Here is a 20,832-nt window from a genome sequence, read left to right as displayed (position 1 = left end):
AAATACTTCCACCTTTGAGGTTAGTGCATCAAACCACATTTAGGATGTTTTGTCCCTAACTGCCCATCATTTTCCCTCATTTACTTTGTTGAAACATTAATAAAGGAAATGAAAAATAGTTTTTCCAGAGTCAGTACTTAATTGGATTTGAATTAGTGTATTGCTGTTTGCCCCTGAAAAGTGAAACCACTATTAGCTTGCTTGTTTTTTGGAAGTCAAAACTGATGGTAATGCAATAATGCACAAGGATTCTGATTTCTGTATTTAAGTATTCCTTCTACCATCTGCCTTTTCTAGGCAAGTTCTGAAGTTTTATGTCTGATTGAAATTTTAGCACAAAACAGAAACCTCATTAACACAAACACATCTATTCTACAGCCAAAGTCTCAAGAAACTTAATCCCCACTGTGAAGTCTGCAACACAGAGTAACACCAGGATTCCAACCTCCCCAAGAATAACAGGATCTTCTGCAGAAATCCATCTCTCCCAGAAGGTTGAGCAGGTGACAAGTACAGAGACTACAAGTTTGGATGGCAGCAAGAGACAAAAGCAAGGCCAAATAAGAAAACAAATTTTATAGGTCCAGTTTTACAGATATTGTGGTAATGCTAGTTCATACCAATGCTGAGAATATTCAAAACAGGAAAATCATCATGGCATCGCTTACGTTACTGATCTCAGAACATTTACACGTCTAAGGCAGACAGGAAGCGTGATGTTCAGAAAAGCAGGCATAGACTCTTACAAAGCATTCGAATTTTGCCCAAGAGCAAAACTGTCTACTTACTGGCTTTCTGCTAACTTAGTACTGTGTTACAGACAGACTGTCTTTTACACTGAACTATGCTCTCAAAGAACACTTCTGACAGGCTGTACATTTTCTTGAGTAAATCTAGAAATACTGTCTGACCCTCATGCAGGAACTGGAATTACAGCAAATTTCTCATCCATTGTTTGCATGGACCAGTATTTTAAGACTGTGAGATACAAAATGTGATTTCACATTTCAGCTTTTAAGCTGGCATGTTTTCTCCTCAAAATAAATGCTGTGTTACATGTGCTTGTGTCAGTGTGCTAGGAACTGACCAGAGGATCAAAGGAAGACTCAGCCAGTTCTATCAAGCAGCAGATCTTTTAGTCTAGCAGACTCCACATGGAACAGCTTCCATCCAAAGGCTGCCTAATGACACTGCGATGACACATCTAAGTTACACATCAATTATTATCTCACAGACTACTATTTAAAGTTGACTAAAATCAACTCACTGAGGATGGAATGACAAGACCTCAGTTCAGTTAGCACTACATATAAAGAAGCAAGGCGTTACTTTTGCAGTGCTTGTGAGAAAGCACTGGAAGAGTTTACAGATAAATTTATCCTGAATTATATACTTTATAATTACATTGATGTGTGACAAAATGGTTGATATAATAGAATCCAATTAAAACTGTTCTATATTTTTTCATTAGATAACCAAACAACTAAAATACAAAATTAAACTAAGTATTGAATGTAGTGGCATAATTTTACAATTTAAATACATCAATCAAGTAAACTTTACATATTTCAGGAGAAACTAATTATTTTCTTTTAGAAATTATACGATGAAGCATTAATGATACTTCTCCAAAAATGCTTTACAGCATCTAAGACATTGCTCGTAAACAGTTTCAAAGTCCTTTTCGTTCCCCTAGAAAAGAAGAGAGGAAAAAGACTGTAAGAATAACAATACTGTCTGAAGAGCAAATACAAATTGCAGACTGGTTTCTCCACTGTCAGTAATGACAAACAACAGACATTAGAAAAAAAATTAAAACAGTGCAAATACTTGATGATAGCTTTGGGATATTCTCTCTAATTTGAGCTCAGGAATTTCCCCAGATAAACTCTGTTTCTTTATATTCAACAGTCCTGCATGACTTTCCTTCACGTATTTCTTCCACTCACTTTTAAGCCTTTTAAGTATTTTCCTTTTTTATGTTCACACTAACCTCTCATGTTGAGTTTCACAGTTTAATCAAGCACTGTGTGTGGAAATAAAAACCCAAAACAAGCCTATTTTTGTTCTGAACCTGCTTCCCACTAATACTATTTCATATTCTCTACTTCCTGGGTAATGAATAGCAATTCCTTATTCAGCTTTCCCCATGATAACAATGTTTTGTAGAACCCTACTGCATCCTTATCCACTTCTGCTTCCTAAACTGAAGAACATTAGTCTAATTGTTTTCTCTTGCCTGGTATTATCCAACTTTTTTTACCACCTGTATCAATGGCTTTGTCTCTAACTTTCCTGATCACATCCTCTTTGCAAGGAGGCTGATGAAACAGGGTTTCACTCAGTATTGAAAATATAGATGCACTGCATTATTTAAATTTATTTAACTATTATAAGCATAATAACATTTTTCTTTCCTATCCCAGGAATATATAGTTTTCTTAAGTCATTAAAAAAAAAGTTTACACTTCACTTTGTGTATTATCCGATTATGTATCACATGCCAGCTGTGGGATCTGGGAAGATTATATACTACACACACACAATTTTTAATCAAGCCACCCAAAGAATTTCTTACACATACATAGTACGGATCTTCAATAATAAGTTGTTTCTGTGGATCATAAGTTCCAAGTAGCTCAATTTTGGCCTTGCAGTCTTTAACTTGATTGCTTTTCCTGTTCAAATCTCTGTAAAAGAGAAAATAAAATTTTCCCCTGAATTTTCCTTCAGAACTTTGGCATCAGTATGAGATGTTCATGACCATTTTTAGACAACACAGGCAAATAATATGTCTGGACTCCATCAATCCTCTGGACTTTATGCTGCTCCTTGTTTTTGTTTTTCTTGTTATGTGGGGTCGTTTTTAATTGAGTATATAAGACATAAACTGAATTCAGAGCATAAACAACCAGTCAGGCACTTGACCCATAGCTTAACAAAACTTTGTAACAAAAAGTTCATCAAGTCCTTCCTCAAATCAACCATTAGTACTTTCAACACTCACCCTTAGCTTGTATTGAACAAAAAACAACAGAAATTAGCCAGATAGTTTTCTAGAAGTACAAGTAAGATTATCCTATTTGCTCAAAGCCACTGTTTTAGATTGGTATGCTCTAGCTCATGTGAAATCCTACCATATTCATTAATAGAAAATGGTAAATCAGTGAGCTACACCTGTTTTCCTTCTGATATACTGTAGCATTTCACCAGTTGTCACATCCTCTTCCTTCTACATTGCCTGTCATTGATAAAACATTTTGGTTTTGAGATCATATTTTCCCTATTTGATTAAAAATGGTCATTTGTTATCCCAAAGGCACTTAAAATGCACCTCTCATCATCTTCAGATTAAAGGCAGCTCAGCACTATCATCTTCACAATGAACTCCCAGAACCTACTAAATTATTTTAGTATTACACATCTCCATACTAAATCATCATTTTACTCATCATTTAAAAAGGCAAAGAAACTCCTTGTGAAGACTTAGTCATAACCATATCGGTTTAAAGAAATTAAATTCTAATTATTAATTCTGATTAAGAAATTAATTTCAGATAGTTTAGAAATAGCAGTGAGGGCACAGTAGTGGTTTTGCTTGAACTAAAATCAGAGATCCTCTATCAAGTTATTGCTTGAATTTACAGATTTTTCAATAAATTCTTTAGCCTTTTATTATTAAAAAATGTCAGACCATCTCCTTAAAGGCTTTTGGCATACCACTTAATGAACAGGAGAGGGTCAGATGGCTCTGGTACTAAAGACAAGACGTGTCCCAAATCTTCCTTTTCCGATATGACAGGCATTCCATCAACACCTGGAATCCACTTGCCCTCCTAGAGCTACAAATTAGCATTCCTAAGCAAAATGGTTGAACTCGGTGCAAGCTGAAGGCAAAACTTCAGCACAGCAACAGCAATATCCCTGTTATAGTTCTGATGTTTTTTCTGCTCTAGAGCTCCTATCATATAAATTGTTAATTCAAATTTCTGTTTAAGAATTCAAGTGAAAATAGAAGGAAGCCTTGTCACGTCATTGACTGAGACACTGCAATCAAGCTAAGTGTTACATACCCTTCATTCATGAAGACTGTGGAAGAGAGGTTATTCAAGACATTACAGAAAATTCAACAAAACTATACTTATTTCACTTAAGTGGTACTGTTTCTAGAAGACTTTATGTGCTACTAATAGGGTCGTTATTTAGGTTTTGCTGTAGGTTGTGGTGGTTTGGGCTTTTTTAAACTAACTTAATAGCCCTTACAAGCACTTTGACACTTGTAGTTTATTAAATTCAGCTCCTTAATCCTCAATACGTATGAAATTGAGTAGAAATTTTGCTAGTGATATCCAAATTTTTACACTAAGCAACTACTTAACCAGATCTTTTTAAAGTATGCTTAACTAGAGCAGAGCTAACAATAGAACAAGACTTCCCCAAGCTAACAACCTTGCTTATTTCAGAGTTCCCTCTCTTTCTATAAAAAAAGTAAAAAAAACCCGCACCATATTTAATCCCTTCCAAGTTCTCAGTTTGTCTTTTAACTGCCATGCAATTAGAAAAACTGATCACTTCAATCAAGACAGTAAGTACATCCTCATTCTTAATTATACAGGCATCAGCTGTATATAGCACAAAGTAACTAAATTTCCATGTCCTTAATCCTTGAGAGGCACATATCACACAAATAAACCATTGAGTTCTGGCTCATTAAACTTATTAGAAGTGAAGAATCCATTCATTAGCACATCATTCACATACATGTAAAAAAAAAAAAAACACAACAAAAAACCCCAAACAAAGAAACCCCAACACAAGCAGTAAAATGTGACATCTGTCTTCCAAGTGACTTATGAGACATCACTCCAAGTAATCCATATGAATTTGTTCCATTTCTTCATACATTACCTTAGATTGCTCTCATCCATACAAAGTATATGATCAAAGGTCTGGAAATCCTCTTTGGTAATCTAGAAGTAAAAACAGGTGCTTTAGCCTACAAACTGAATTTGATTAATAAAAAGGGAAAAATAAAGTGTTTTCAAATTCTGTAGCTCTAATTTATTAAAAAAGACACAGGTGGAAAGAATAGAACTTCATCAATTTTTACAATAACTTACAACATTTTAAATGTAATCTACCATGGTTATTTATTCATTTCTGCAAGAATTTCACACACAAATAAAAAGAAACCAAAACACCCCTCAAGTCAGCTATTTAAGCAACCTTTTATATTTTTTTTTTCTTTTACATTTCATGCACCAACTTAGAACATCATTAAAAGCAACATTTCTAGAACTTTTCAACTACTGGAAGTAAAGCAATTTCCAGTCATGGGAACCATGCAATAAAAATGGTTAAAAATAGAAAAATTACTTTCTTGATAGCACAACAAAAATGTAGGTAACCTGGAACCAATTGCAATACTTCCAATCTAGAAATCTGCTGCTGCACAATAAAAGATACCAAGTGAAACTTAAAGCTGAAGTATGATGGTATGAGTTACAACGTCTTAAAAAACAATGAATCCACAGTATTTTAGACCATGTAAATCACAAAATTTGTAGCATGATGTGAAAAGTCCAGGATTTATTCTACATCCTCCTACCGTCATATCATCTGTTCTTTTTATTTCTTGTAATTTATTGACTCCTAAACATGAATAACAATTAAATTCAGAGATCTGAGTTCACAATCATGTAGGCAAACACAGCAGATAAACCAACGACTTAAATACTAATGTCATCTTCTTGTTAGAAGGATGGCTACAGATGTTTGCCAATTGTCAATTTATTTCAGTTTACATTTAAGACTTTGTTTAGGGTAAAATCTTCCCAGACCATGCCCACAATGCTTGTATAAGATATCTGAACCAGGTGTCCATAATGAGGATGAAGAAATGGAAAATCGTTATATTCGAGTTGATTAAGACTGCATTTCATGCATAGTCCTGTGTGAAGCATCATAACCAAGAAACTTGGGAAGGTCATTCTGAACAGGTTTTTCTGGCAGGCATCCCTACAAAGGATAGGCTACAGAAGTGAGTAAGCAAGTAAACAGCCAAAAGACAAAGCACATTATCCTGTAAGTCAGAGTTTTAACTTGTAAAAAATATTTATGTATTAAAAAAAAAAAGGTTTAGATAGCAAAACAGCCACTATTCTTTTCAGTGCAAACAGCAAATAGGTACTGATTAAGCTCCCATAACAGGGAGTAAGAAAAGACAGACATAAATAATCATCAGAAGAAAGCCATAAATGAAGCATTACACATAAAGAGAACTGAAGAGGTGAGGTATGTCAGGAGTGCATGTGAAAATTAAGGGTTAATGATGAAAACTAATGGAGACTTGTTTATTTTCACTGTAAAAATATTTGCTGTATTCATGCAGTGCCTCTGACCTATGAAAATATTTTTGCAGTGGAAATAGCTCTGTTTTCCTGGCAAATCTAATCAGGACTTTTACAAGCTGCTTCTGAATGCTCTACACAGCTGAACACTTGCCCCTGTGAAAATACGAGGGCACAGATCTCTTTGTTGTACAGACAAATGGAAGCATGAACTAGGAACACTTGACAATGTGATGGTTATTACCCTATGACCAATACAGCCCTAAAACCAAGGCTACCATTTGGCTTGTGCTTTTAAGCCCTAACACAGAGTCAGATTAAGAGGAAAAAAAAAACCTTTAATTGAGCAAACTGCAGTGAACTGAAGGTACACCTCAAAACTACTAAAACTAGTACTTTGGCAGATAAAATTGAGGATGTAAAAATTTAGGTACATTTTGAGAAGTGTAGTGGAGAGTTCAAGTAGTCATCTTTGGATGAAACTACACAGATAACAATAACTTTACATTTAAAAAAATGCATGTAACAATAAATTATTAGTGAAACATTTCCCTTTATTTACAGAAGGGAAATCTCATTTTCTCTGTCTGAAATACACAGAGTAATTCTCAAATTTATCCAGTTGTAAAACAGTGTTTAATACAACCTTCTTCTAATCTCAATTTCATATTTAAGGCAAATGCACGGTATGAGTCATACCAAAATCAATTTTTGCCTCAGTATGAATAAAAGTGAAAATAATTAAAACCTCTCTGGTTTGTGCATGAAGAAACAGAGCTGAGAGAATTTCATACAGCAACCTGCCATTAACTAAAATGATAACAACTTTATTTTATGTATAAATATATACATTTATTTTTATAATTCACTTTTAACTTAGAATATCACTGTGTATGATGGTAGGACACGACCAATTCCATACTCTCTTTTACATAATCCATTCTTGTAATGCTGAATTTAAAAAAAAAACTAAAATCAGTGATTATCATAATTATGCAAAAAATTACATGAGAAAAGGTGCCTTTCACTGGGTGGGTAAGAGTTTTGCACAGGACTGAAGAGGATAATTGTACAAGGTACTTAACTTATGACAGTACTTCGAAGGAAAAAGAAGATAAATCTTTACCCTCTATTTCTGCAGCTCCTGTATTAAATCTTCCTTAATCTGTTCTGAAACAAGTGTCACACAAAATTCTATCCTTAAGTTCATCTCTAATAGTGAAACAAATACACTTCCACTTGTACTAACCTGACCACTCTGAAGTCCTGTTCTACACTGTCAAGTACCCTTTTTTTCAGAAGTACCACAAGACCATATCAAGTCTGCAGGTTCAGAGAATCTGCACAGACCATTTGACAGAAGTTTAGGAAAAAAAATAAATTTGGAATTACATTGTTGACATAATTTTTAACATAAAAAATGTCTCATTCTTTAATTTTCTCTCCTTGTATATGTAACATTTTAAGGTCTTTTAAATGAAAAGTCTCTTCATTTGCCAGAATGTGTAATTGAATGTCTTTTCATTCCTTCTCTCTCAAAGAAAGATTTAGATCAAAGAAAGATACAAAGATTTGCTTCAAGACAGAATCAACTTGGTTACAGACCTTTGCTTTAATTTAACTGCTCATAAACCACTCTAGGAATACCTAGAAGAACAGTTTCCAAGTTGTATCTTCTAAGAAGACAAACATGTCACACTACTGTGTAGTAACTGAAACACTGACTGAATAATTTCAGTACCATTTAGCTTGTATATTGACAAATAACGATTTTGTAAGCACTGCTAAAAAGTAAATCCAGGCACTGTAACAGGAAAAGATCACAACAGACTTTTTTTGGTATTATTCTAATAGTAAATTATTGAAAAATATGAAATGGTGCTGTGCTTAATTCTGTTTCATATAAACAGAGATTAACATCAGGAGAGGTCAGCAGAGGGCAATTGACTAATTGAGAGAATTTATTTTTGAAAGTCAAAAAACTAAACATGTAGTCTTTGAAAAGTGAAGAAAGTAAATATGACCTCAGTGAGGTCTAGAAAAATTCTGAAGGGAACAGAAATGTAAGATAATAACAAGACTACTTGATCTTTTTGTCAATACAAAAACTAGTGGTGTAAACGCAAACTAAGTAAAGGTCATGCCCTAAAGGAGTATCTTGTATCCAGAGAATAGTTAACTGAAGTAAATTATGTGCATTTATATGAGTGTCTGAATGATTTAAATAGATGCAGACACATTTACTTCCAATCTCTTTGGAATGCAGTGTGGAAATACATGTTCTTTTGTTAATGAAAACAGATATGAGTTTTGCCTAAACTTAGAGGATTTCACTAAGTGGCAAACCTGCCTTTGACTTAAGAATGCTTCAAGGGTATGTTTTCTTCTGAAGTTACCACCAACTGTGCTACTAATCTCGGGCTTGAGTGCTTTCATTCTAATTTAGCACTCTTGATATTTTTAAAAGATCTACATGCAAATGCAGAAGATTTTTCTGATGGATGAAGAGGTATTCTACTTTTTTTTGGACCTTTGTCCTGGTTTAGGGAAAATTTGGGAGAGAACCTCCAAACGGGGTCCCCCCAGAATAGAAAATTCAAGAGGCCCCTCCCCCCAACTGGTTCAGGAAGAGATTTCCTTGGAGACAAGTGGAAAAAAACTGTTTATTTAACAGAAATTGAGTAATATTATACAATAAAACCTCTCACTCTTCGATGAAATGGCAAATCCAGAAAAAAAGTCCTTTTCATGTGGTGTAGCTCGGCTCGAACCCACGACCCTGAGATTAAGAGTCTCATGCTCTACCAACTGAGCTAGCCAGGCTAAATAAATATACAATTCCTTGATGAAGGATGCATCACAGATTACTAGAGTAAGTCCATTTTTAAGAAGTATTTTAAAAATGCTCAAAATACTAAACATTTGGAGGCAGGAGTTCTCTATAGTGCAGAAACTGGTTCAATTCCACCTGTACTTTCAACGAACCTTAATAACAAAAAAACTCATTAAGCTCAACTAGAAGAGTTAAGCTACTTTGGAGTCTATTAAAAACTGCACAAAGTATTTACTAATTGATGCTTAACCATGCATTGGTAAAATGACTTCTGTGATTGCAATGGTGAGGGCATGGGTATGAATAAGGAAGAAAATACACTCTCTTCTACCTGTCGTGCTTTATGTGCTGTCTCAATGCCATGATTTCTTAGACAACTTAAAGCCCTTGAATCTGGGAAGCGCCCCACGTTCCAGTCTGAAACAGCAGCACTGTCTGTCCTCCACTGTAACAACAGAACAAATACATACAAAGATTTTAAGAAAATTAAGGTACAGTACCTGCCTGGCAATATGGTTCATGGTAATGCCATGCTTCTTCATGCAATTCTGTCCTCGATAGTCAGGAGGGCTTCCTATTTCATAGGCAGATGTTGCTGCACTGTCTATCCTCCACTACAGAAAAACAAATTCATATTTTTATGTTTCTTTCCTCACTGCTTTTATTTCTGACTAGCAATGAGAGTTGTAAGTTATTTCTTGGAACAGAAATAAATAGCTTACCTTACGTTCAAGGTTCTCATCAGCTACGAGTTTTCTGAAAACTGCTTCAGCTATTGGAGAGCGACAGATGTTTCCTATGGAAACGAGATTCAAATGAATTTTCAAACTATTGAAAACAAAAAACCAAGTAATTGTGTGGATTTTTCAGCCCAGATCAAATTAAAGATTTTTATTTACTCAGACAGAATGCAAACTCTGTATGAGAGAACCCAGAGTCCTGTGCCTGGGTTGGGGCAGTCTCCAATTTCAGTACTGTGGCATGAAGGGATTCAGAGGAACCCAGTGGAGGACTTGGGTACACTGGTGGGTGAAAAGTTGGATATGAGCCAGCAGAGAGCACCTGCAGCCCAGAAAGCCAATCATATCCTTGGCTGTATCACAAGCAGCATGGCCAGCAGGTCAAGGGAGGGGATTCTGCCCCTTTACTCAGCTCTCATGAGACCCCTCCTGGACTAATGCATCCAGTTCTGGGGTACCCAGCACAAGAAAGAAATGGAGCTGCTGGAGTGGATCCGAGAGGGCCACAAAGATGATCAGAGGGCTGAGCACCTCTGAGTGAGAACTGAGGCTGTGCAGTCTGAAGAAGAAAAGGACTGTGGAGTTCAGATCTTACTGCAACCTTTGTATACATAAGGGGGCTGTAGTGATAGGACACGGGACAAGAGTTTTAAATAGAAATGGAGAACACTTGTAGTGGACATAAACAAGAATTTCTTTTTTACAGTGAGGGCAGTGAGACACTGAAACAGGCTGCGCAGAGAAACTGAGATGTTCCATCCCTGGAAATGTTCAAGACCATGCTGCATGGGGCTTTGAGCAACCTGGTCTAATGGAAGGCATCTCTGTTTATGGCAGGACATTGCAACTGGATGAGATGATCTAGCTGATGGTCCCCTCCCACCCAAATAATTCTGGGATTCTATACTATCCACCAGTCTTTGAAGAAGTCCAAAACACAGCTGCCAGCATTGTGAAAATGCAGTGAAATGGCTGAACAACCTGTAGTAAAAATGCTCTTGGTTACTGAAGTCAAGTCACTACAGGTCAAACTGAGCCCTCATCAAAAGCATCATCCAGAAACCAATTCTAACCACCCAAAATTGAATTCAATTACACAAGCTCTAAAAACATCACAGGAAAAAAAAGAAATCCAAACATTTCTGCCGAAAATACAAAGGATTAGGAACAAAACCTAACACATGGCAAAGCTTAAGTGCTGTCAATCAGCCAACAAACAGTTAAGTTATTTATACAAACACATAAATAAATCTCCCCTTCCAACGGTCTCCAACTGGCCTTGTCATTTGATCTGACCTTATTTTCAAAAAGAACCTATTCCAGTGCATTACAGCCCTATTAAAAATAATGGATCTACAGCATATTTGTTCTGAAACTGTAACTACAACCGTAACAATTTATGGCAGACCTCTTAAAAATGCATGCAGAAATTCATATTTGAAAAGAATGAAGTGTGTCAACAAAGAGAAAAAGCCTATTCAACTATTACTTCAGCTCTTTCTACCTTTTCATCCTTCAGAATTTTTCAGTAACTAGATGGATATTCATAATATTTGATGTCATGCAGGTGACAGTAACTCTTGTATACACATAAATCTTCAGTTTCCCATCAAACAAAAAGTGTAACTTTGCTTGTCTCTGAGCAGGTAAGTATAAAATACCAGATATGGGAAAACTCATCTCTGTACATTTAAATAAATCACTCTCCTACTATTGATTAATTTCTTTCCAAATCTCAAACTGTAAAAAGAAAAAAATGCCAATGAACAAAGCTAAATTTCCATCAGCAAAAAGAAATTTTCACATGAAGCACTTAATTCCATTTTCAAACAAAACACCAAGGTAGATTCTTCACTGCTAAAGAGAAGCTGCCATGACCTGGGCATTTCATAACTTGCTGTCACACATCAACTATAAAAATCATGAAGAGGGAAGTGAGGGTCTGAAGCAACACAAATTGACTGTCAAAGATTTAAAGAACATCAAATCAACTAAATGGCAATAGGAACAGGCTAACCATTGAAAAACTGATCTTGCCAAAACGCTGAGTTCTGATGTCAGTAGATTTTCCAGGAGAAAACATACTAATTACATTGTTTGAATTTATTTCATGCCCAGAAATGAAATCAGTCTTGGAAGAAAAATAAAGCAGGAAAATTCTGGGGCTCCCTATGTGGTTAAGTCAGAAAATAAGTAAGGACTATTAATTACGAAAATGTTTAAAATATGGTAATAAAGTAAAAAAATAACGGCAGTTTTTGAGTGAGTTAAGCATTAAACAATACAATTCCAAAACACGGTAACATATAGCACAAGACAGAAAATAGCCTTCATATCAAGGAATTCAATTACTTGATATTGCAAGCCTATACAGCATCGCTCCTCTTACAAACACATCAAGCTCCATTGAAAAAGCATCATCTATCTTAAAAGGCTATTCCAGATACTAATTCCCTGTAGTAGCATAAGACCTTCCAGTTTCAATTTAGTATTTATTCCTGGAAGTCTCTCTGCTCATCTGATCTTGGTTAACACCAGTCTCTATGTTTCCTTCAACAGATACAGAACCCTTGCCAAGCAGAGCTGCGCTAAACTAAACAAACCAAGCTCTCAGTCTCCTCATGAAATTAACTGACCTTATCTAATCACTCCAGTTAAGTCAGATCTGCACATCTAATTTGAATTTACTTTTCTTGAATACTGACAAACAAAATGACAGATTACACTACAGAAAAAGTTTGTTCCAATCAGTTTGTTTTTTTTAAAGTGTAATAGGTAATTAGTGTTTTTGAAAATAACCTGAGAACTTCTACAATCGCCTTTGACTCATTCACAAGTATTAATTTATGATTATAACACCCTACTCCTAATTTGTCCAGTCCTTCTCTTTCTTATTACTTCAAACAGGTGATCGTTAAGTATTTTTTCTAAACTATTACATTCTGTTTCCATTACATCAGCTGTTGAGGCCATCCATTTCTTCCTGAACAAAATTTTTTAACTGTATGAATGATCCCAGACAACTGTGCATGAACAGTAACTTTCATTATGACACTCAACATTTCAGTAATAAACAGTGATTAATATTCTTGAACCTAGTAATTCATTAACTAGCTCCCAGAATTTCAAAATGGTGGTTTTGAAATAAATCCCTCATGGCTTTTTCCATTTGTTTAATCTTCTGCTTTACATGGAATTTGTTCCAAATTTTCACTATTCTACAGCTTGTTCACTTCTTAAAATAAATGCTATAATCTTTAATGATATCATATACCATAATGAACAGCACCATGATCACCCTTGATGAAGCATATTAACTACCAATTCTAGCAGTAACTAGAAACTTTAGTTGTATCATTTTTGAAACCAACACTTAACCCAATTTGTGACTTCAAAATTAATGTCTTTCCTGATGACACATTCCAGATATTAGCAGAGGTATTAACACTATTAGGGAACTTCAATCAGAATTCAAATCTATTCTTGGGAACTATGGACAAAATCACAGAACTGACTTAACAGAAGCTCTTTTCCCCACACACTCTTCAGTATTATTTTCATTCTAAACAACTTTTACCCACTCTACTCCTTGCAACTGTTATCATTATCTCAAGATTGATGTAAAGCCCTATCTTATCCCACTAACATATGCAAACTTAATCCTTGTTTTCCAGACACTTTTCTCACTAATTTCTATCCATTTCAGATACAGTTTTACATCTCACATTGATCTTTCCAGGCTTTGCTGAGGTTCCTCACATATGTACAGTATTTCCTAAGTTATGGACTGACAGCCATAATTGGAGAGTCAATGGGAAAATTTCACAATTACCTTCCTCCCTGAACTTCAACCATTCTTTTTCTTAAATCTTATCTATACATTATCTTTACTACCTATCCTCTGGGGTTTCTTTCCTCTGCTGTATTTCCAGCTGATCTGATCATGCTGGCTTTATGTAGAAGATAGCAGTATTCAAGTTCTCAAAATCTCCATCTTCTCCCTTCATTTTTTTACATATCAAGTTCTATGAGTTGTAGTAACATTTTCAATCATAGAAAACTAGTGCCCAAGGTACCTAGTGTCCATCTACTGAGATTAATCCTACAAACATCTCCAAATATGATGATTCAAGGACAAGAGCGTTCAATCACAGGATCAGTACTGGAACCATTTGTCAATCACTTTTAAGAAGTCATGTTTTCTCATTCATTTTCCAAGCACAAGGCCTCCAGTGACAGTGACCTAAGCCAACACCTAATTTTTTGAATTTTTACTCTGGTCTCTGCACTAATCTTTGACCGACTCCCACACAGAAATGGAAGCTCTGCTTCTACTGGCAGGAGAGACAACTTGAATCCATTTGATGCTCAGTTCCACTGCCATCTCTGAGTATGCTGATACAATTATTTACTCTCTCAATTTGTTTTGTATCTTGTTCCCTACTTCTTTCAGAGCTTCCCCAAATGCAAACAAACCCTTTTCTCTGTTGGTAACAAAAGTTTTACTGGTTTTCATCCTCTCACATGTAAAAACCGGATTTTTATTCAACTTAAGTTTCCATTAATGGTCACTTCATGCTTCCCAGCATCATTTGCATCATTCATCAGGTCCCCTTCTCAAGTGTTTGAAACTGACCAGTCACTTTATTCCATTCTGTACTCAAATTCCTGCCAGAACTTCATCACAAGTCCTAGTTCTTTCCATCTTGTCAATACTCACCATTCAATTACTTTTGTGAGGAACCATTCAAAGCACAGATTTTAGTTCAGATTCCCTGGTCTTTGCATTTGTGTGTGTATGTGCGTATGGCTCAAAAAACTTTCCTTGTAGCAGGAATAATTATCCTGACTTATTCAACTGCTGGTACATCATGCTTTTCTAATAAACCTAAAGGTTCATCAGAAAAACACAAATTTTCAACACATAAGCACCTCGTCACAACAATCAGACCCTTAGCATGTTTTAATCATAGATCATCTTTTTCAATTCCAAGATTACTTTTACAACCATGCTTTCAACTCTAATACTTCTGCATAATTTTGAAACACAGATTAAATAAGACACTGTATTCTTACAGCTATATTACCAATACTGCATAGAAGAAAGGTAATTTTCTTTACCTTTATCTAGTATTTTCTTCTTTATAAAAAAAAGGCCATCACTTCTTTTTGTCAATTTGCCAAGAATCCTTATTACAGCAACTGTTTTTCATGAGTTCCTCAATGTCTTACCCTATTGCTTTCCCATTATGCACCTATAAATAGCATTCTGTCCCATGAATCCTAGTATTTGGAAATATCTAAGTGCATACAATGAATTGTGAAAACTGAACCAGGAAACTTAAATCTCTCTGTAACTGTCATCTAATGTCCTCATACCCACTAAGTTAGTTGCCATTTCAGAAATTATTTTATGCAGTCTAGATCCCTGGGGACAATACTTGTACTCAGTGATTCACAACATGCATCAATCTTCTGAACACCTAGCCAAACCAACTTTGCCCAACAGTACACCCATCTTACAAAGGTTCCTCCATCTCTGGAGATCAGAAAGCCAGTGCCCGGTCTAAGATGCCCAATCAGCTTGTTGTGTTATAGTGGAGAAGTCATCAGAGAGAAAGAGGCAGACTTACATAACACAGCATCATATTAAGCCCATTTCTGGAGCTCAGCTATTAATTACATGAGCTATGTAAGTGTAAAATGAGCAAACTGCATTTTGATTCACCTCCACTTTTAATTATTTCTTTGCTTAAATGAAAAATAAAATATTTTTTGTGCCTTTTCAAATGCTGTAATTACATATGTTGCTGGGTACTTCAATTATTTCTCAGTGATGAGGAACCCTTATCATTAATGTAGTTATGCACATTAACTAGATTGTATTTTGTTGTGTAATGACTATCTGCTTATTTCATTACAAAGAACACAATCAACAGATATTTCAGTAATAGGTTTCTTTCAAAACAATGTAGAAAGAAAATGTAGTTTTTTATGAAGAAGTGTCCTTTCTGGAATCTGCTCTCACTAGATGTGGCAAACTTTAGAATTAATGCACTACATTAAGCAGCAAAGAACACTACAGTTAAATGCAGTTCTAGAAATCTGTTTAGTACTCTTTTCAGCAATAATCTCTGCTATTATTCCTGGTAAAATTTAGGACTAAAAAGGTATCACTCTTGAAGAATAACCAAAAAAAATTAAGAAAACTTAAAGCAGGAACAAAAAACAAGTTGCCTACAGAATTTAAGCCTAATAATTAAATAATATAAACTATTTTATTGTGTTATACTAAAAAGAGCTCCTGCATTAGAACCTCATTACAGTGCAAATCATCATTGTGGGCCTAGAAACCCACACATATGAATTGTTTCACAGAATCATAGAATAGTTTAGGTTGGGAAAAACCCTGAGGACTTTCAACTGCTAACTCAGCACTGCCAAGTTCACAACTAACCCATATCCTTAAGCATCATGTCAACATGTCTGTTAAACACCCATGGAGCCACAACTATTTCTCTGGGCAGCCCCTTCCAATGCTTGACAACCCCTCTGTGATTAAATTTTTCCCCAATACCCAATTTAAACCTTCCCTGGTACAATTTAGGGCTGTTTCCTCTCATCTTGTTAACCAGCTCCCATAGTCACCCCTCATCAAATTTGTGCTCCAGATCCTTCACCAGCTTTGCTGCCCTTCTCTGGACACTCTCCAGCACTGCAATGTCTTTCTTGATTGAGGGGCTCAGAACTGGACACAGCACTTGAGATGCAGCCTCACCACTGCTGAGTACAGGGGGACGATCGCAGCAGGAGATCCTGCTGGCCACACTATTGCTGATTCAGGCCAGGATGCCATTGGCCTGCTTGGCCACCTGGGCACATTGGTTCACATTCAGTTGTCCTCTTCCACCAGGCAGTTTTCCAGCCACTCTGCCCTCAGCCTGCAGCACTGGAGGGGGTTGCTGTGATCCAAGGCAGGACCCAGCACTTGGTCTTCCTGAACCTCATATTGTTGGAGTCGACCCAACCTGTCCAGTTCCCTTTACAGAGCCTTTCTACTCTCCAGCAGATCAATACTCCCACCCAACTTAGTGCTGTCTGTGACCTGACAAAAGCAGCCCTCAATCCCCTTTTCCAGATTACTGGTTAAGATATTAAACAGAACTGGTCCCAATACTGAGCCCTGGGGAACCACTACTCATGACCATCTATCAGCTGGGTGTAAATCCATTCACAACTTTGGGCCCACACATCCACTTTTTTACCCAGAATACAGTGCACCCACTCAAGCCCTAAGAAGCCAGTTTTTCCAGGAGAATGCTATGGGAAATGGTATTAAAGGTTATAACGAAGTCCAAATAGACAACATGCCATGTTTTCTCATCCACTAAGCAGGTGACCTGCTCACAGAAGATCAGGCTGTTCAAGCAAGATCTGCCTTTACTAAACCGATCCAGGCTGGGCCTGATGCCCTGGTTGTCCTGTGCCACATGATGGCACTCATGACCTGCTCTATGACCTTCCCTGGCACCAACATCAGGCTGGCAGGCCTGCAGTTCCCCAGGCCATTCTTTCAAACCTTCTTGCAGGTGAGTGTCACATTTACCAACCTCCAGTCCACCAGGATCTCCCCAGCTGACCAGGACTGACTGTAAATGATTGAAACTGGCTCAGTGAGCATGTCTAGCAGGAAACGTGGCTGGAAAGCATCCTGGCAGAAAAGGATCTGGAGGTGCTGGTTGGCACCCAGCTGACAGCAGTGTGCCCAGGTGTCCAAGCAGGCCAGTGCCATCCTGGCCTGTTATCAGGACCAGGGCAGTGATTGTCCCACAGCACTCGATACTGGTGAGGCCACACCTTGAATCTTACATTCAGTTCTGGCCTCTCACTACAAGACATTGAGGCGCTGGAGTGTGTCCAGAGAAGGGCACCAAGGCAGGTGAAGTATCTGGAACACAACTCCTGTGAGAGGCAGCTGAGGGAGGTGGAGTTGTTTAAGCTGGAGGTAAGGAGGCTCAGGGAGACCTTATGGCTCTCTACAATACCTGAAAGGAGACGGTAGACAGGTGAGAGTCAGTCTTTTCCCAGGCCACTCATAATAGAAGAGGAAATGGACTCAAGCTGCACCAGGGGAGGTTCAGGTTGGACAAAAAGAGGAAACTTTTCACTGAAAGGGTGGCTAGAAATTGAAAGGAACTGCCCAGCAGGGTGAGGGGAATCTTTGTCCCTGAAGTGCTCAAGAACTAACTGGATGTGACACTTAGTGCTATGGTTTAGTTGACAGATTGGTGTTTGGTCAAAGGTTGGACTTGATGATCTTCAAAGCCTTTTCCAACCTTAGTGAATATGTGATTTTATTCTATGAATCTGTGATACTCCCCATCCCTGTTTTCTAGCTCAGGGAGCTGATACACAGAGATGAACTGGTCTTACTGTTCAAGACTGGGGCAAAGAAAGCACTAAACACCACAGCAATTTCCTCATCCTTTGTCACTGTTTCCTCCTGCATCCAATAAAGATGGAGATTCTACTCAGCCCTCCTTTTGCTGCTGATGTATCTACAGAAATATTTTCTTTTTTCTTTTATGGCAGTAAGCACTTTAAGTCCCAGCTGGGTTTTGGACCTTCTCATTTTCCTCCCTGCATAACCTCATGACATCTTTTAGTCCTCCGGAGCTGCTTGCCCCTTCTTACAAGGGTCATAATCTCTCCTTTCTTCCTTCAGTTCCAGCCAGAACTCTCTATTCAGCCAAGAGTGTCTTCTTCCCTGGCTCACCCTTCAGCACATAGGGATGGTGATTACAACTGTCTTTAGAATATTATGTTTGGGAGGGAGGAATCATATTAATTAAGATGTTTTTACACAAAAACATTTGTATTGACCACTAGCTTCTAAACACACAGCAACTGATAATCCCTTACTAACGGATGTTTTCCCTGGATTATCATTTGGGGTTGATTTTACTCTAAGGTAAACATCAGAACATATTTCACCAAACTAAATTCTTATTTTGCTATTCAACTAATCTGCATGTCTCCTATTACAACAAAATAGCAGATAAAGTCCAAACCTTAACTAATGGTTTTGCAACTCACTTGGCAAAATGCCAAGGGTCCACAGCACACAGGTAAGATTATATAAGCTAAGAAGCTGATAATGATAGCAGCCCGCCTAGATCAGAGCGGAGAGCCATCCAGCTTGCTATGCCCTGAAGAAAACAGAAGTTTAGAGAAAGCATGTTCAAAATAGGGCATGGATCTGTAATCTATGTAGTCAGGTTAGCTATTTGCTGGTTGTGATTATCTTGCTTACCAGTAACTGATTGTCCTAAACTCCAGAAAAGCATTCAGGAGATTTCTGATCTCATCTACACTTATGTTTTCTGGGACTTTGCAAGACAATATTAAACATACAAAATATCAGTAACAGAAAGTTTCCTATTTCTTCATCTTGGCAGCCTTTCAAAAAGGGCTTTTTTTCTTTCCACTCATTTTCATACCAGAAATTCATTGTTAGATCAGAACTATTCAAGAATATATCAAGAATTTCATTATTAGATCAGAACAGATCTTCCTCCCCCAAGTTCTTTTTCTTACTTAAAATCCTACCCTTTTTTTCCTCTTTTTTACAGCGGCTCTTACACTAACTTCAGTGGTTCTTATTGTGGTTTTCTCTCCCTTTTCCATGTCAGGTATTCCCAACAGCAAGTCTGCAGGCAGTCTCCCTGCTCCCATTCCGCTGCTCCAGAAGCCAAGTGCTGCACGATCCATCACAGAAAGCTGTTCAAAGCCACCTCCGTGCCGCCCAAGCAGCAGCCTTAGGTCAGAGTTAGTTTATGCCTATTTAGGTGTGTATTGCGATTCCCTACACACAACCTTCGCGTTTGTCAACACTGCCATTTTACTTCCTTCCCTATTTCCTACTGATTTCACAGAACTGTTAGGGTTGTAAAGAACCTCTAGACATTATCCAGCCCAATCCCCCTGTCGAGGCAGTCACCTAGAGCAGGTTACACAGGAACGCGCCCAGGTGGTTTGGAACGTCTCTACAGAGACTCCACGATCACCCTCGTGCAACCTGTTCCAGTCCAGCTCTGCCGCTCTCTACGCTAAACCCTTCCCCGTTGTTCCTAGCACAGAAAGGGCGCAGGTGTATTCCGCCTTTTGCCTCCCTTCATGCCTACTACTCCGGCCCTCCCCGACAAGGCAAACTCGCGGAACCGTCCGAGAGCAGGACGCCTGCGGCACCGCGGCGGGCCTGCCGCACTTCTCCCGGTCCTCGCCTCACCGCACTCCCGCCGCACCCCGCCCCGCCGGTGCCCCGGGCCGAGGAGCGGCGGGCGCAGAGCGGGAGCGGCGCGGCAGCGGCCATCCCTCGTCCCGCTCACCCAGGCACACGAACAGCACTGACTTCGACTCCCCCGCCGCCATCTTCGCTCCGAGGACCTCGCGGCTGTCGCGCCGCCCGCGCCTCGCTTTACGGCACTGGCTGTTATAGGCGGCTGCGGACTTGCCTGTTTTGAGGGGGGAAAAGGAGCGAAGTGTGGAACGTGCCCGGGACAGCGAGAAGTGGGGGACGGGACGGGACGGGACAGGACGGGATGGCACCGGGCGGTGCCGGGACCGCGGAGGAGCCGCTGGCGGGAAGGGGAGCGGGCGCTTCGCAATCGCTCGGGCCCCGCCCGCCTCACCTGCGGCAGGTGCGTGGCTCGGCGGGGCCGTCCCGGCGCCGCCCAGTGAGGCTGCGGCAGCAGCGGCGGCAGGAGGAGAGGAAGTGAGGGGGAGCGGGGGCGCCCCGACCCGGGCAGGAGTGAGTATCCCGCGAGGGCAGCAGTAAGGATCCCGTGGGGCCAGCTGGGCTCCTCAGCGGGGCAGGAGTGGGTATCCCACGGAGCTAGGTGGGCTCCTC

General features: G+C 38.5%; 1 protein-coding gene across 1 annotated transcript in view; it reads right to left on the bottom strand.

Annotated features, from left to right (window-relative positions):
- Window positions 1-555: 555 nt before the first annotated feature.
- ACP1 (acid phosphatase 1) overlaps window positions 556-20,832 on the bottom strand; it is a 20,727-nt gene continuing 450 nt past the window's right edge. Inside the window, exons 2-7 of the mRNA XM_033512932.1 lie at window positions 20,335-20,829; window positions 9,906-9,979; window positions 9,684-9,797; window positions 4,909-4,970; window positions 2,585-2,690; window positions 556-1,692 (exon numbers count right to left, since the gene is read on the bottom strand). Of these exons, the coding sequence (XP_033368823.1) occupies window positions 1,615-1,692; window positions 2,585-2,690; window positions 4,909-4,970; window positions 9,684-9,797; window positions 9,906-9,979; window positions 20,335-20,829 (929 nt within the window). The 3' untranslated portion in view covers window positions 556-1,614. The remainder of the gene's footprint in view (window positions 1,693-2,584; window positions 2,691-4,908; window positions 4,971-9,683; window positions 9,798-9,905; window positions 9,980-20,334; window positions 20,830-20,832) is intronic.

This window comes from Parus major, chromosome 3 (genome assembly GCF_001522545.3).
Source record: "Parus major isolate Abel chromosome 3, Parus_major1.1, whole genome shotgun sequence".
In the NCBI taxonomy this organism is placed as follows: Eukaryota; Metazoa; Chordata; class Aves; order Passeriformes; family Paridae; genus Parus; species Parus major.
The sequence above is the reverse complement of the archived record's forward strand: the minus strand, read 5'-3'. Positions and strand labels throughout refer to the sequence as shown.